The sequence below is a fragment of the Cyclopterus lumpus genome, chromosome 20, assembly GCF_009769545.1.
Source record: "Cyclopterus lumpus isolate fCycLum1 chromosome 20, fCycLum1.pri, whole genome shotgun sequence".
NCBI classification, from domain to species: Eukaryota; Metazoa; Chordata; class Actinopteri; order Perciformes; family Cyclopteridae; genus Cyclopterus; species Cyclopterus lumpus.
In genome coordinates this window covers 10,930,455-10,945,974 of record NC_046985.1, presented here as the reverse complement: position 1 = coordinate 10,945,974, position 15,520 = coordinate 10,930,455, and the positions used below count along the sequence as shown (strand labels likewise).

At 40.8% G+C, this 15,520-nt stretch overlaps 1 protein-coding gene across 1 annotated transcript; it reads right to left on the bottom strand.

The window, feature by feature from the left end:
* Nucleotides 1-1,786: 1,786 nt before the first annotated feature.
* On the bottom strand, nt 1,787-12,241 carry LOC117749499 (ranBP-type and C3HC4-type zinc finger-containing protein 1-like). Its single transcript, XM_034560084.1, is given in 28 exon segments — nt 1,787-3,027; nt 3,267-3,333; nt 3,335-3,413; nt 3,601-3,701; nt 4,051-4,131; nt 4,133-4,232; nt 4,802-4,912; nt 5,109-5,185; nt 5,187-5,243; nt 5,245-5,271; nt 6,770-6,940; nt 7,111-7,143; nt 7,145-7,212; nt 8,335-8,422; nt 8,425-8,574; nt 8,576-8,626; nt 8,629-8,661; nt 8,841-8,918; nt 8,920-8,938; nt 9,077-9,135; nt 9,137-9,219; nt 9,668-9,745; nt 10,450-10,530; nt 10,533-10,592; nt 10,595-10,622; nt 11,545-11,592; nt 11,594-11,773; nt 11,775-12,241. Coding segments are annotated over 28 exon segments (2,136 nt in total). The 5' UTR covers nt 11,823-12,241; the 3' UTR covers nt 1,787-2,947.
* Nucleotides 12,242-15,520: the final 3,279 nt, after the last annotated feature.

Below are 15,520 nucleotides of genomic sequence, written 5' to 3'. Positions count from 1 at the left end.
GCGTCACACACAACGAATCCGAGGCAACGAAGCCGGAGATCTGACCGTAAACGACATCAATACCCACCGGACGCCGCGGCTGCACTGGCAGAGTATCACTCTCTGGTCGTCCGGTTACCGGTCAGATTCTCCTCCTCTCGCCTCTGTGACGGAGTCCTTACAAAAGGAAACGCATTAGGGAAATAGGAGCTTCTGACCGGGTTTAAACTCCGCCCCTCTGTTGGAGAAGCGCCCGGCTTATACCCACCTGCTCCCGAATTATGTAACAGAGAGGCGATCTCCACATGAAGCTCCACAGCGGATCTTTATCACGAAGATTGCACAGGCTGCAGTTTTATTTTTTGTATTTTATTTAAAAAAAAATGATGATCAAGAAACCTGTCAGCAGCATTTATTACCTGAGGCAAGTCAGTATACTAAAATTGTTATCGCTTCTCAGCATTTTCTGTCCATCCCATTAATGAGTTGCTGTTTAAAATGAATGACCTCCCTGTGCCTCCACCTGCTGGTAGTACAGACATAACATGGGAAACGTGTCCTCTCTTATGATCAGTTCACTCTTTCAATAAACACATGCAAGAGAGAAACAGTGTATAGGCCTTGGGTTATATGCAGTGGTTGGATGTAAGTGAGTACAGTGCAATACAAATTCAAGATGTTATGCAACGTTATACTGTATAATACTTTTAATCAGATTGTGTACACTTTTTAATTCCTTTTCTGTTCAGTGAAAACCATTCATCTCCAAATTAGGTGAGTTGTAATGTTAATTATTATATATTGATATACTGAAGGATAAAGTGTTCCTTTATGAGTTGAGAATAATTAAATAAACTATTTTTAAAGCCTTTTTGGATTAGCTGGAAAATGCGGCTGAAGCAGGGCGGTTTTTATGAGCTCATGAAAAGTTGACTTTTTTAGAAATACGTGGTTCTCACAGGACAGTGACACTAAACACATATGCTCTGATATAATGTGTTGCATTGCTGTTTATTAAACCCAACAGTATATTAAGGAGTCCAAATTAGCCCTATACCGTAAACATCTACAGCAGTAAAATGCAACGTAGACATTAATTGAAGCAGCAATGTTAATCTAAAAACATAAGTCAAACACTGCCCGGGGACATTTCACTGCACAAGTACTGAAGTACATTTAGTTGATACTTTTACTTAAGTAAGGGAAGATTTTGACAGTGTGGTATTATGACTTTTACTTATGGAAAGAATCTGATTATCAGACTTTGTAGTAATTGTAGGTAGGCAATTTGAGGTCAGCGTGTGAATGTCAGGCACTGTATATATATAGCACCTATATGCAAAGTAAAAAAATGTCATGCAGCAATTAAGCTTAAAGGCAGTTAGTAGATCACAGATCAGGCGTGTGCCTGAAAGACCTTTTCTGGGTTAAATGTCTCAGTTGGATGAAGTAGGATTTGACCACTTTAGCCACCGGAACATCAAGAGACAATTCTTAGTCAAAAAGTACAGAATTACCGCCAAAAAAAAGAAGGTAATACAAACAGAAGTATAAAAGGAAGAAGAAGGGAAACACACATGGATTTCAAAATCACTAAGAATAAGAAATCTGTCATATTGTAACTTCCTGAATAAAACCAGAACTACATTTCAGGGATCTTTAGATTAAAACACGGGAAATGTGTTCTTTAAAACTAAAACAAACTCTCAAAGGGTGGAGAAACAGCCTGTAATCAAACATTCTTATGATTAAAACAATCCTTTTTATTGGCTTAAAAGTTAAATTAAGTAAAGAAGAAAGAAGTCTGTGAGGTTAAATATTATTTATTGATAATTAAGGCACAACTGTACATCAGCAACACAGAGCTGATATTCTAACACAAGTAACAGTGAAGACCTATTCGTGGCTCGTCAGTGGGGGCAGTAGTGGAGTCGAGGGAAGAGTCTGAACAGGGAGTGCAGTTGGTGAGCCGACATGCTCTTATCCTGGTTAAGGTGATACAGAGTACGCTGTGGTTCTCCCACTTATGAATTAGGATAACAAATTCATGTATAGATGAATAAGAAAATGTTACCATGGATACAAAGCTTTCTCCTAAACAAAAAAAGGGGAAAAAGCTGTTAAGTCACCATATGCATCGCCAGCTCCTTAACAGGAATATTAGCTTATTGACTAAACGTGTTTACATGTGCCTTCTCAGAAAGTATTCAAGTATTGCAAATTAACATTTGACTATTAATCAATACGCTCTGCTACACAGCTGGTCAGCAGCACCTCAGTGACTTCTGCACCGCCTGTTAATGCAAACAGCAGTCAGGTGGTTAAACAACAGATTAACAATCAGACACACACCTCTTTGGTAGCTAAGGCATACATGCAGTCAGACTTTCACGCAAGAAATAGAACCATACATAACTACATACTATGCAGAAAATTGCATATCAAGAAACACAACATTGATTTAGTCAAGTTCATCATAAAACGTCATCATAAACACCCTGCTACAGCTTTTGTGCACAAGAATAAGGCCACTTGCGATCCGGTATGTAACTACCAAAAACTGAAAACGACACACCTGTATTGCTATATTTGCAGTGCAATCATTGAGAACAAAATCTTCCTCCGCATACTTGTAAACAAACATATCGCCATTGCAGCCGGATGTGGACATTTTATTTATACTGAATACTGACTTCATTCACACACCTGCATGTCAATATGTGTGAGAGGCAGAGCTAAATAGTCAACGTATAATTGTTATCCTGACTGCACTGAAAAGCCCAGGAAAACAAGCGATGGTTAGACATTTGCTGAGAGGAAATTGAGAATGCTTCCAGTTATAACAAGGAGGATGCATTGTATATAACAATCCCGCAGTTTTGACCTAAATAAAACTTTTTCTCGAGGATAGTTTATTCCACTTTGAGTCCTTTCATTCCCTTCTACAATCTGACCGCTCTTGAGATTCTCAGTGGCAGTTTTGGCATTTAGGATGGCATTTCTGATTGTTGATGTTGCAGCGACATCCTCCGCTGTGTCTCCAGGGCCCTTGGAAAAATCAGAATAATAGTTATCAAACCTTTACTTACTTAAAATACATTATTTTTATTTCAAACCACCATGTTTTGGCTATATTTTGGTTTTTATGACATGTTGCCTTTATGATCAAAAGGTTTATGAGTCAGACTTCCATTCCACAGATGTAGACCACCAACACAATTTGGCTCATAAATCATATTTACAAATCCTGAGGGTGCCATGAGGAAAAGGAAGGAAGCATTTCTTACTGTAGGTCCCCAGCGGGGGTCCTCTTGTTACCCAGCAGATCTCAGTGTGACAGACAGTGCAGCGCAAGCCAATCACATCCATCCTCTCTTCTGCACAATAATGCCACACTGGGACAGTGCATTGCCTCACCTGGACTGCACCAGAGTCTAAAGACAGAAAATAAATGTCAGTTTTCATTTGATCTGTAAGCACGTAAAACACACAAAGCCATCTATCTATGGGTTAAAGCAAAATCTCTGCACATTAATGTCATACTGTACATGGAATAGCCAGTTCCAAAAACAGTGATGGACTTTTACTGCATACACAAATGCTCAAGTGTATTCAGCTTGCCTTGAGTAGGCTGTGTCGGCCTCCCTGGCAGCAGAGTCATTTATAGCGCGGGCTGCAAGATCATCCTGGTATTGCTTGCAGTTCATTCCCTCGTGGATGGACTGAGGAGAGAGAAATAAATAAAAACAGTGACATAAAAAGAACCTCTGTGAAAGTCTAAATGAGTTTAGACACATTTCTGTGTCTAAACTGAAGTTAGCGTCAGGGGACAGGACCCAGTCAAAACATGTGACCTCTTCTCTCACTTGCTTCTTTCAAAGAAGATGCTGCAGTTAATTATCTCTGAATAATTGATTAGTGCACATCATAATCCCTACGCCCATGTGTACCATGGCTGTGTGTTCATTCATATTTACATATTATGCACAATCTCACGTGTTTCAGTACATGTCAATTTCCTAGATGAGCCTGCTGATAATATCTGTGTATATTACTGTATGTACTTCATACCTTGCAAATCAGGCAGTTGTGTTTCCTGCAGACGGGGCAGTGGAAGACATTGACCGTGTCCTCGTACACACAACAGCCCGGGACAGTCCGGGGTGGCACAGTGGTAGCTGCCCTCACATCGAGACTCTGCCACCGACAGACCTCTTTGCAGCCAGCGCTCGTACTCCTCTGCTGGCACCAACTGTGAAGGAGAAAGGGAAAGACATTGTGGAGGACTACTGACCCCTAATAATACTACGCACTGATAATCGGAGATCAGCTGAACACATATTCAAATCTTATGAATTTTGAAGAGGACGACGGTGTCCTTCCCGTACACAATGCATACGTTTTTGTGTGGTAAATGATGTGTACGCGTAGTTATAATTTTTAAGGCAAATACTGTATGTCCAGCTGGAATTTCAAAGCCATGATCTATTTTTTAAACGACACATCTCGCTCTTCAAACCATTGCCTGTCTTCAGCAGTCCTGGTTGGACCACATTTCGTTGTTTAACCTTTAGCAGCCGGGGAGGTTGGCTAACTGTGTCTTTATATTAGCTGAGAGGTCAAAGTCTGGTAGCCTTCTTGGCTGGTTTTGACAAGAGTTGGAATGAAACTAGTGATACTTGCTTACTAAAACTAAATGTACAGCAAGATTGATTTACATATATTCTGATACTTTGTGACCGGCTAACTACCTGCTCATATGCCAGTTATTAAGATACTGTCCTCTTCTGTAAGAGAGCAAAGACGTGGTTGTAACTCACAAGCCCTGATCTCCCTCTCCTGCAGGGAGCAGGCACAGAAATACGTGTCATCTCTGTAGGGACAGGCCACCTCCGGCTCCTCACTCAGCATGATGACTGAACGTAAGCACTCTCTGTGCAGACAAACACACAGACACAGAGAGAAACCATCCAGCATATTCAATCAAGCTAAAAATAAAAACTTTTTGGATATATTTCCTCAGCTCATTAGCGGACCTTTCCTCTTTCTCTTTGTAAGATACCTCCTTCCTACTTGTTATACATCTTCACTCTTTCTTTAGTTTTTTATATCTCGCTCCTGAATCTTACCTGCAGAAGCAGTGGAGACACTCCCTCAGCAGGACACCCTCTCCAGGCTTCAGGTCCACGTAGCAGATCCTACAGTCCCACAGACTCTGGGTTAGGCAGCAGGTCTTGGCCGTCCATCATCACTAGCCGGGCAAAAATTCTCCCTGCGCTCCTTTTCCCTTGCCTGGCACAAGGGGTGGTGTTGTTAAGATGGTTTAAGCCAATAATATGGTAAACTATTACCCTTTACTTTTATTCATAGGGCACAATGACTTTTGGCAATGCAGACAATTGAAGTATTGTCGGCTAACTTACACATGCAGACACGCACATTTTGTATAAACATTTTATTTCAATGTGTTTCACAGAGTATATACATTAACAGTGCAAAATTAACAATCAGCTAATACATTCAACTTGGCGGCATACACAGCTCTTTAGTTTATTAGAAAAGATCACTTATTGCTGAAGTCAACAGTGATTATGATTATCAATATACAGCGCCCTCTTTCATAACCTTTTAACTAGACTTTGACCAATCTGTTTGCCAGGGGCTTGTACCCACGAAGCGAGGTAAGTGGGATAGCCAGATATCTTTGGGCTTCACTAAGCTCCTAAGTAGGTCCAACTTCAGAGGACTACGGCAACACCTGAACACAGCCTGACCCTTGACCAGCTCAAAGGAAGTTCAGAATCCTACAGGACCCTGACAGGAACACAGGAGATTACAAGTGGTGAGGCCAGGCAACCCCAAGAGAGCCAGACTAACTTGAGCTTGCATCGTGATACAGGCTGCAGGGCCAAAAAAGTGTGTTTATGTGACAAAATGTCAATATAGAACTCTGACATCCAGTATCAGTCAGGCACTAATTTTCACCAGAACAGAGTTGCTACATTTTAATAACATTTTACAGTTACTGTAAAATCATATGAACATGCAAAACACTGGAGCCAGTGATGCACCTGTGCCACCACCTGGTTTACTTATTTGACCAATATTAGGCTGAAATAAGCCTTAAATAGGCTTTGGTGGTATCTGTGCATCTTAAATGAATTATTTAAACCTACATTAAAATTCAGGGTAGAAATAACAGAAACATAGACATAGGTTACGCACATACACAGTTAGGCACGTGATTATTTCTTATGCAATCTAAAAGTGAGTGTCTGATGAGTGTAAATGATGCTAGAAGTTCAAACTGTCTGTGAAGGAAACATAAATCATATATGTGTATGTGTGCCCTCGTCTGTGTGTGTTCAGTAGTCCTGGTCCAGGTTATACAGGAGGGAGTTGTTTTGAGCCCCCAGCACTCCTCAGCACCTCTCTTCTCCCTTTCTCCTTCAAAAAACAGAGACAGAAGAGAAGAGAGTCAACCTGAGAGGGCCTGCAAATTTAAATTCAAATGTCGACTTAGAATCAATTTCATACTTCCCCTCCTTAGTATTTTGTCTGTGTTGCCTGGCAGCTTATTTTTGACTAAATAGTGTTTGACCCAGGCTTTTTGTTGAACCCTTCTGTTCAATGCTACCTAATGGGACGCCGCAATAAGGTTTACTCTAAATATATAGAAGAAAGATATGCTGGTTCATGCATACAGGTGTATCATTTTATACTGTATGTAAGATTTTGGGTGCAAGGTATGCTCGGTGGTGCAGGTGTGATTTGAGTTTTTTTTTCATACCTGCTGGTACTGTCTGACAGCCTCCTTCTCCTGCTGGATCCGTCTGAGTTCCAGTGCATCTGGTCGGTATCCCCCAGGGATGACGTAGCTGTCTGGGCGGTTTGTACTGCAGATCTCACAGCCCGGCCGTGTTGGTTTGTTAATGTAAGTGCAAGAAGGGCACGACCAACCCTAAGGCACAGAGTAGTTCGGTAAAGAGAGAGGGACAGCACTACCTGCACGTTGTGTCTCATCAAATGACTTTTCTTATGACATAATTTATCAAAACATTGACCTTTTTAAAACAGTGTGTGAATAAAGAAACACCACTTGAATTTAACCACCTAACTTCTGTATATTACCTGGGTGGAGGCTGTGCTGGGGCTCAGTGCCTTTATTGAGTTGAGACATCTCCAGGTTGATGAGATCGCTGATCTCATTGATGTTTCCTCTCTCTGTCCCACCTGGAACATTTAATGAGATAAAAGTAAAATAAAAGTAGAACTAAAAACTAATAAGCAATCAGTGACATTGAAAATGTGTGCATACATTACATTTATGAATGGTTTGTGCCTCTCTTTATGCAACCTTTGATGTGTACTGTATGCAAGTGCAAACCCTCCTACACTAAAGTAATTCTAGCCACAGTCTATTCTATTGGCCTTCTTTGGTTTATTAATCCAATAGAAAAAGGACTAAAAGAAATAACATTGCACTGTCAATTACTACATTTACAAAATATTCCACTATTGGAATATGACATTATGGGTCATTTAAACAGTATATTCCATCTGGATATGGATATGGATATGTTAAACAACAACAGAATATCACATGCATAGAAGAGGTTTCAAGAGTCACAACACCACTAAGGTGGAGCTAGAGCCAACATGTAGTAGGGCCAGTGATCTCTATACATTCAGCGTTGGTAGAATTACACTACTTTCCCACAACTAAAAAGTATTTTAATATCACGCTAGAGTATATAAGACATTGGACCACATTGTGGGTGTTAATGCAAAGTTCTCAATTCAGTGGTGTTGCAGTGCAAAGATGATATCTTCTGATGTTGTTGCAGCATCTTTTTCTTACACAGTATATTGTGAATCACTGATTTAGCTTTGTGTTGGGCAGCTGCTCTAAATAGCGCAGGTCCTAAATATGTTATAACTGAAATTGAAACATTGTCAGGCTACTTCTTCTTCCTATTACTAAAATAATTTGACATTTACAGAGTATTTTAATGCACTAGTGGGTTTTTCATGGCCATTAACGGTGATGGGAAACAAATTACACTTATAAATCCATTCGTTGGGCACCGAGTGTATCAATCCTTTAGTGTGATCTCATGCACGCCCTGCGATAGTCTGGCGACCTGTCCAAGGTGTAACCCAATTTCAATTGGATCGGCTGCAGCCCCCCGCGACCCTGAACAGGATTGGCGGTTACGGATATTGGATGGATGGATGTCCTCATGAACTAAATAAGCAAATATAAGCTAATGGTGTGCTCAATGACATTGAAAAGTAAAAGAAAATCTTATCCGATACCTGTCACAAAGCCACACGCTAATGCTCTCCACTCACCAGTGTTGCTGCTGGTATGGAGTTTTGTAGGCAGGGTGACGTAAGGCCTCCGGTCCAGGGATGAGGGGCTATTTGCAGAGGTAGCAGTGAGGGGAGGAAGTGGGGGAGAGACAAGGATGGTGAACTGAGGAGGAGGGCACTCTCCTGGTCCTGCTGGAGGACTTGGAGGGTCAAGCGAGCATGACGGGCTGACAGGAGGTACAAGAAGGCTGTGTCGCCGTCCTGGCGAACCCCGTATGAAAGCCAGAGAGCGCTGGTCGGTGCACAGACACTGGCCAATCACCCAGCGCTTGCCACCCGCGGGTGAAAGCCATACTCAAGAAACATCTGAGGTTATAGAAACCAAGAAGGAAAAAAAGAAAGACAGTGAGATAGAAATGTTAACCTTTTTGATAGGACTATAGTGGTTATTTTTTGTAAAATGTGATTCGTAGTTTTGAGCTATATAAATACAATTGACATGATTCTTACAGGACACAAAGGAAGAAGAGAAACATTCTACAGACTAACCTGCCTGTTTTTAGTGCTGCGGTAGTCATATGCAGGGAAACCTTCACAGTGACACAACAGGACGAAGACGAATCTTTCAACTGCAACAGCCAAGCTGTTCAATAACATGAAACACAAGGCATTAGCCACATTTTGTCTAAACTGTGCATCATGAGCTACTTTGTCACATTTTGAAAATATAAATCAATCATAAATATAAATCAATCATTAGTTAATACATAATAATTAATACTTGATTTCAGTGTCTTCATAGTCTCTGGCAGAGGGCTGAATCTTGAGTGCGGCACGTTGTTCGGGCGAGTGTGGCAGCAAAGTCAGAAGCAGACTGCATGTCTCCTGCTTCTATGGCTCGGGTTAGCTCTATGCAGGTATCCTCTACAGATGGAGACACACACACACACACACACCACACACACACACACACACACACACACACACACACACACACACACACACACACACACACACACACACACACACACACACACACACACACACACACACACACACACACACACACACACACACACACACACACACACACGCACACACACACACACACACACACACACACACACACACACACACACACACACACACACACACACACACACACACACACACAGGTGAACATACGGGCAAGTGTGTGCAGAGGATGTTTGCATACCTCAAACAGCCACTAGAGGGCTAAAATGATTTAATGAATGAATGAAGGGATGAAATGAATGAATAAAAACGAAGTGAGGGAGTCGATGAATTAGTTACATCACATCTAAAAAAAAAAAACTGCTAATAATCCATATTGTATGGAAGATGTTCACACCTGTTCGTTGCAAGGCCAAGGTGTTCTGATGATGGAGACCATCTAGGAGGCGCTGTGGATCATTATCTTGAGGGGCGACTGCGAAATGTGGAAAACCAGGGCAAAGCATTTTGTTAAAGAAAGAAAAGCAAAGAAAAAAAACCCACCAATCAACATGTCCACAGTCCCTATTGTCTAATGTCCTAAATCTTCAACTCTTCGTCTACACAGGAATGGAAACATTTATCTTAATGGAGACCACTTTCTCGTACAACAGTCAGGAACATAAAAAACACGCTGAATATTCGTTCTGATCTCGGATGGTTATTTATCATTGTATGCTAAGTTAGTTGAAAAGCATGGCCCTGAAGTTTGTGTTACAGCCACTGTTGCTAACCTAAAAAGTAATCCATGACACAGTTTTTATCATTCCACAACAACATATTGCTTTTTACTTTCTTTACTTTATTATTTTCATGCATGCAAGTGAGCAAACAAGGGCATATTATGTAAGTAAGCACAGACTGAATCCCCCCTGAGCCAAAATATGAGCAGTGAAAAGCTACTTATTAAAAAAAATACTTAACAGCTTGATTCAACAAGCTCAATTAAGTTCACTAAAGGGCAAATTAATTCCACCAATTACACACAACAGGGGATTCTGTACTGCCCGTTGTACCGTTTAGGTTTAAAAAGGCTCAAAGGATCATTTACAAGGTATGACGTATCTACAATTTCCCCACCTTCTTGCTGTGGTTGTTCTCTAAAATATCAGTGACCATTTGGCCAGACGGGCAACTGACCTCTGAGTGCTTCTCTTAGGGAAGAAGTCACCACTGTGGCCCACTCCTGGGCCTCCTGCTCACAGCGGAAGTTGAAGCCTGATGCGGTCGTGTGGAGCGCGCCAAACTCAGCTCGTGGCACTTTGGTGACTTCACCTCATATTTACGGTCCTCAGATCAAAGTCGGCGATGGTCTGGGGGAAAGGAGGAACAGAGAGTTAGAATAAAGGTGATGAGGTAGGGGAAATTGAGCATAAATATAGATGCACTGTTGCAGTATGTGGCCAAGAAAATGTCAAACAAAAAATGACATATTCTTTCAATAAACATTTGTTTAAGAAAAAAATGAAGTTATTAAAAACAACCGAACAGCCTTGCAGAACTTCAATTATCAATTTGATGAATGCAGGACTTATTGGAGAATTGTTGCATTACACTGCATCCGTTTTACTAAGAGCAGAGTTCAGCATCCTCAGCCTCCTCAAAAGGAGGGCTGCTTGCAAACACAGTGGCCTGAACCCTGGTCCTCTTGTGCCCAGTGCTTTCGAACCTGAGGATCCCTCCAAGGTGTCACCAAAGTGTAGCATCTTCTGATTTCCACTATTCTTAGCTTTTTTCCTGAACCTCTTCAGGCCTGTAAAATATATATTTTAATATACAAACCTCTATTGAAAGGTCAAGGGTAGACATAGCCTCTAATTACAGAGTCCCCAGCAGTGCTGGATTACCAACTGGCCCCCTGACCTTCTAAAAGGTCCAAATGCTCTTGGTTCCTGGTGTGGCAAACACTTTATATTGGAAGTTACTGTGATAATATGTACCAAAACACGTCCTTTATTCCATCTTGAGACCATGTATAATAGAGTGAACATGAATACCCATGTTGCGTCATTTGTACCTAAATAAACATTTGATGAGACACGTCACCAAAATAATCTGAAGCCCTGGTAACAAGCCAGTATTTCCACACACTAAATCCTTGCACTATGTATATGAAGTCATATCTATTACAAAAGTAATCCCGTGGACACATTTTTGTCAAATGTCAAATGTTCCCCCTCAGAAATGCACCACGATAAACATCAACTCTACTGAACGTGGTGCCCCTGAACTCACCACACTCCGGCCGGTCCCGCTGCTGTCCTGGAGCGACAGCCGGAATTCCACCGGATTTCCCCGGGTCCATGCTCAGCTGGAGGCGGAGTGATTCGTCGCCTGCTCCAGGAAGACACAGCGGCCGAATACCGGAATGGCCACAGACACCCGAACCGACCATGAGGACGGTTTGGCAGCCCAGTTGTGACTGCGAGGCCCCATAGTGAGCGAGGAGGGCGGCGGACTGGTCCCGGTGTGTAGCCGGGGGTTTGAGTCCAACCGCCTGAACTCAACGACATCCTGGCAGCAGACGCATGAAGGAGACCAGATACGCGGGGTCCAGTTGGCTCGTTTACCTCCTGCTGGCGTTAACGACCTTACTTACATCACATCTCGTCGCTGGATATTAATAGCCACACTGACAACAGGAAGCGAGTGTCGTCTGTCAACTGTTTGGAGCGAACTTCCATAAAGTGGAGCCCCAGCTCAAGGTTTCACTTCTCTTCTCTTCTTCCGCTTTCGTTAAAGCGTCGTTTCAGGCAGATTTAGTCCTTCCTGTTGGTTGCGAAGCAATAACAGTAGTTACTCTTCGAGATACCCCATTCCCTTTCTAACACCGAGGTTATACCAATAGGTGGACACTGGGGGAGCGATTGAGTGTGTTGTTGATGTGTATCCAGTACGTACGCTTTCACTCATATTGCGCATGCGTGGTAGGTTGTCTTCTTCTCTGGGTTTTAACGACAGCTAGCATCCGTAGTTTTGCATTGCTGCCATCTTGTGACTTAACTAGTTAGCTTCTACAGTGTGCGTTTTTGTCAGATTGTTCTCCACTTTAAGCTGATATAATCTACCTGTTCATTTCTATCACACTCCATTGTTTTCTTTCATGTTGCTCTTTTGTATCACTAATCTTTTCACCCATCAAGCATCCCTGTCTACATCACTATCCTGAGGTTGGGGTAAGTGAACATGTTTTTGTTCCTGGGAATCAGCGTCCATCCAGATGAAGCTCAAAGCAGTTATATTTCTTGAGTAAATTTAAGGGCCAAGCTCTTGTTCCATAATGACTATAAACATTACAAAACTGGTATGGACGTGCACAGCCCAGGACATACCCTCTACCACAAAGACAATATATGAAACCTTGAACCTTGCCCTTTTCTGTAACTAACAGCTTCAAACTAAAAAAGTACAAATATTCCTTGGTTTCTGGTAGCTTACCTTGAGTGTTCATAAAGAAAGTGGCTTTCAGATTGCCGTGTCCTATTCTTAATGTAGTCACTATTACCTGCATGGTCTTTTCTGTTTGTTTTCTTCACTATACACTTTGTACTTAGAACTGAAAATAAATATCTCCCCCTTATCTGCTGGTCTCAGTGCTGTTGCCACTTTTCCTGGCAAAGGATGTACCTGATGTAAGATGCACAGAGAAGAGTCTGAGTCACAAACAACTATAACTTAGTTTTGTTTAATTTGTTCAATTAATTCTGAAGTCATCAACATGTCTACAACCAAACAGTTTACACGCGAAAGAAATTAGAAGTTTGTGTGTCTATTTAAACCGCAGATATAGCTCCCGTGTTTCCTGTTTATTGGATCTCTATCATATAGTCTGTATATTACACTCCTTATAACTATAAAAGAACTTCCTAAATCTGCATAACACTTTACTTCCATATTCTAACCGTAATCTAATTTACAGCTACATATATATTTCAAGGACGAAATATTGGCTATTCATGCAGTGAAATAGAAGTCATTTTAGTATTATATAAAGTATATGTGTGCCTATAGTTTTTACCACAAAGGGCAGCAAAACATCTCATATAAAACCTTATAAATCCTCCGTTTCTCTTCCTGATATTAATTATACTGTTGTGTATTTTTGTCATCTTAGGAAATAGATTAAAAACATTCAACTGGCTAGTAAAATATGGTCTAGTTTTATGCTTTAAACAATCTGGCAGAATAAAGTAATTCAAATGTGTCCCACCTCAACCTGGTTATACATGCTTCTTACATCAATGATTATATAATTACAAGTATACTTGTAAATTAATTGGGTAATTCTGTATAATGAGTGTTTTTACCTTTTATACTTAATATACAATTAGCTAAGTAACATTTTGAGACTCAAGACTTTTACTTGTAAGTTCTTTTAAATTGTGGTATTGCTACTTTTTTCTTGAAGTAAAGGAACCGTTTCATGATCCCCTTCTCTTTATACAGATGTTGCTGCATTTTGTGATATGTATCTATTAATTATGTTTTTTATGACCCGTGTTGCCTATGAGTATATCTCTATGCTGTAACTTGCTGCCTACACGTTAATTACACTTTTAAAAAACTAGTATATTTATCCATTGCAAAACAGAATACTGTATTTGCTATTTGCAGTTATACTTAATTAAGATTTGGTTCATAACCTCCAAAAATGACCAGTATGTCAATAATGTCCTTTCTCACAACAGCAGTTCAATGCACATAGGTTAACGGGGCCTGTGTGCAGTGTACAATTCTACTTTATCATTTTGGATCTCAAGGTCTCACACAATGTTTCATTTGTTTGGCTTGTCACAAAGTAATCTGTGACACAAAGCTCTGGCATATTCGGGTCATTTGAATAGTACAGAGGTTTTTTCACGAGCAGATCATTTGACCTGGGACTGTAGGGAAAGCCCAGACGTTGCTGAAAACATTAACTCTGGCTTCATTCTATTCAGGCGTCCCATGATATGTGAGCCGGCATGCACAATAAAAACCAAAGTGGAATTTCAGCCATCATCGATTACTCTATTCAGTGCTTTAGTGCGCTTTCCTGCTGCGACATGTTAAACTGTCATCTGCTAAATGTTGTTTCCAATCACTTCATCCCTGCAGTGGAATGATTCTAAAGAGGATTCATTAGGAGGATGTGGTCACGACCATCCAGGTGAGATCCATTTGATTAGAACCTGTAACCTCCAGCCCTGGAGGCTAAAACCATATGTCAACTTTGATGGGCTGCAGCTGTAACACATTTCCTCATTAATCCATTATTGAATTACTGTATACACAGCGTACAAGTTTATATGAATGAAAAATATCAATACATTTTTATCTCAATTGGACAGCATTCTCTATTTGTTGCAAAGTATTCTATTCAAATCTTTGTAATTATGTCTTTTCTATCATTTTAACTGCTGAGATGTGTGTTTGGTATTATGATGGCGTTCACGTTGGAGGAACTAGGAAACTTGCAATCTCAATGCCTTTTGTTCTGAAGGAAATCCTGCACATATACCTTCAAAGAAATGTCCCCGCTGACTACTGACTTCCAATTTGAAAGCATTTAAAGACAGAGGGTCACCCAAACCTGGTCAATGAATGTCTCTGCCCACGCACTCTGTGGGTCACGAATTATGAGGCAATTAAACAAAATATACTGTAGTGCATAAGGGGAATGATTTAGACCTCACAGTGTGGCCGGTTCAAGCTGTTAATCATTGGGCAAGCAGGGTTTTCTCAATCAATACCACACAAACCTCTTTGCCTCCATTCACAAAAAAACAGCGATAACACAGAGGAGATTAGGCCATTTAATCAGGTGCTGATGAGGCCGTGGTGTCATCGTGTCACATGTCAGAGGCGGCATTATGATACAACAGAACCAATCTTGAAAGTGGAAAATGTGGACCGAAGCAGTGTATTTTTTAACCAAATACAGTGATTATGTGAATTTAGAGCAGTGATGATTAGGATGCATACAAATAGGTATAGAATGAAAAAAATAAAACATAGCAATGTAGAAAATATATTTGTCTCGATAATTATTCACTAGTAGCATCATAAAGACCACATTTGACCCACAAAACAAGGATGACTAAACCTTTCACACCTGCCTGTACCGGGGCACCAAGAGGAAACAACAAATCAGTGTTTTCAAATAAAGGCTCCCTGTCATATATTATATTAACTTCATTATTTGAGGATTATTCCATGTTATGGCGTGATT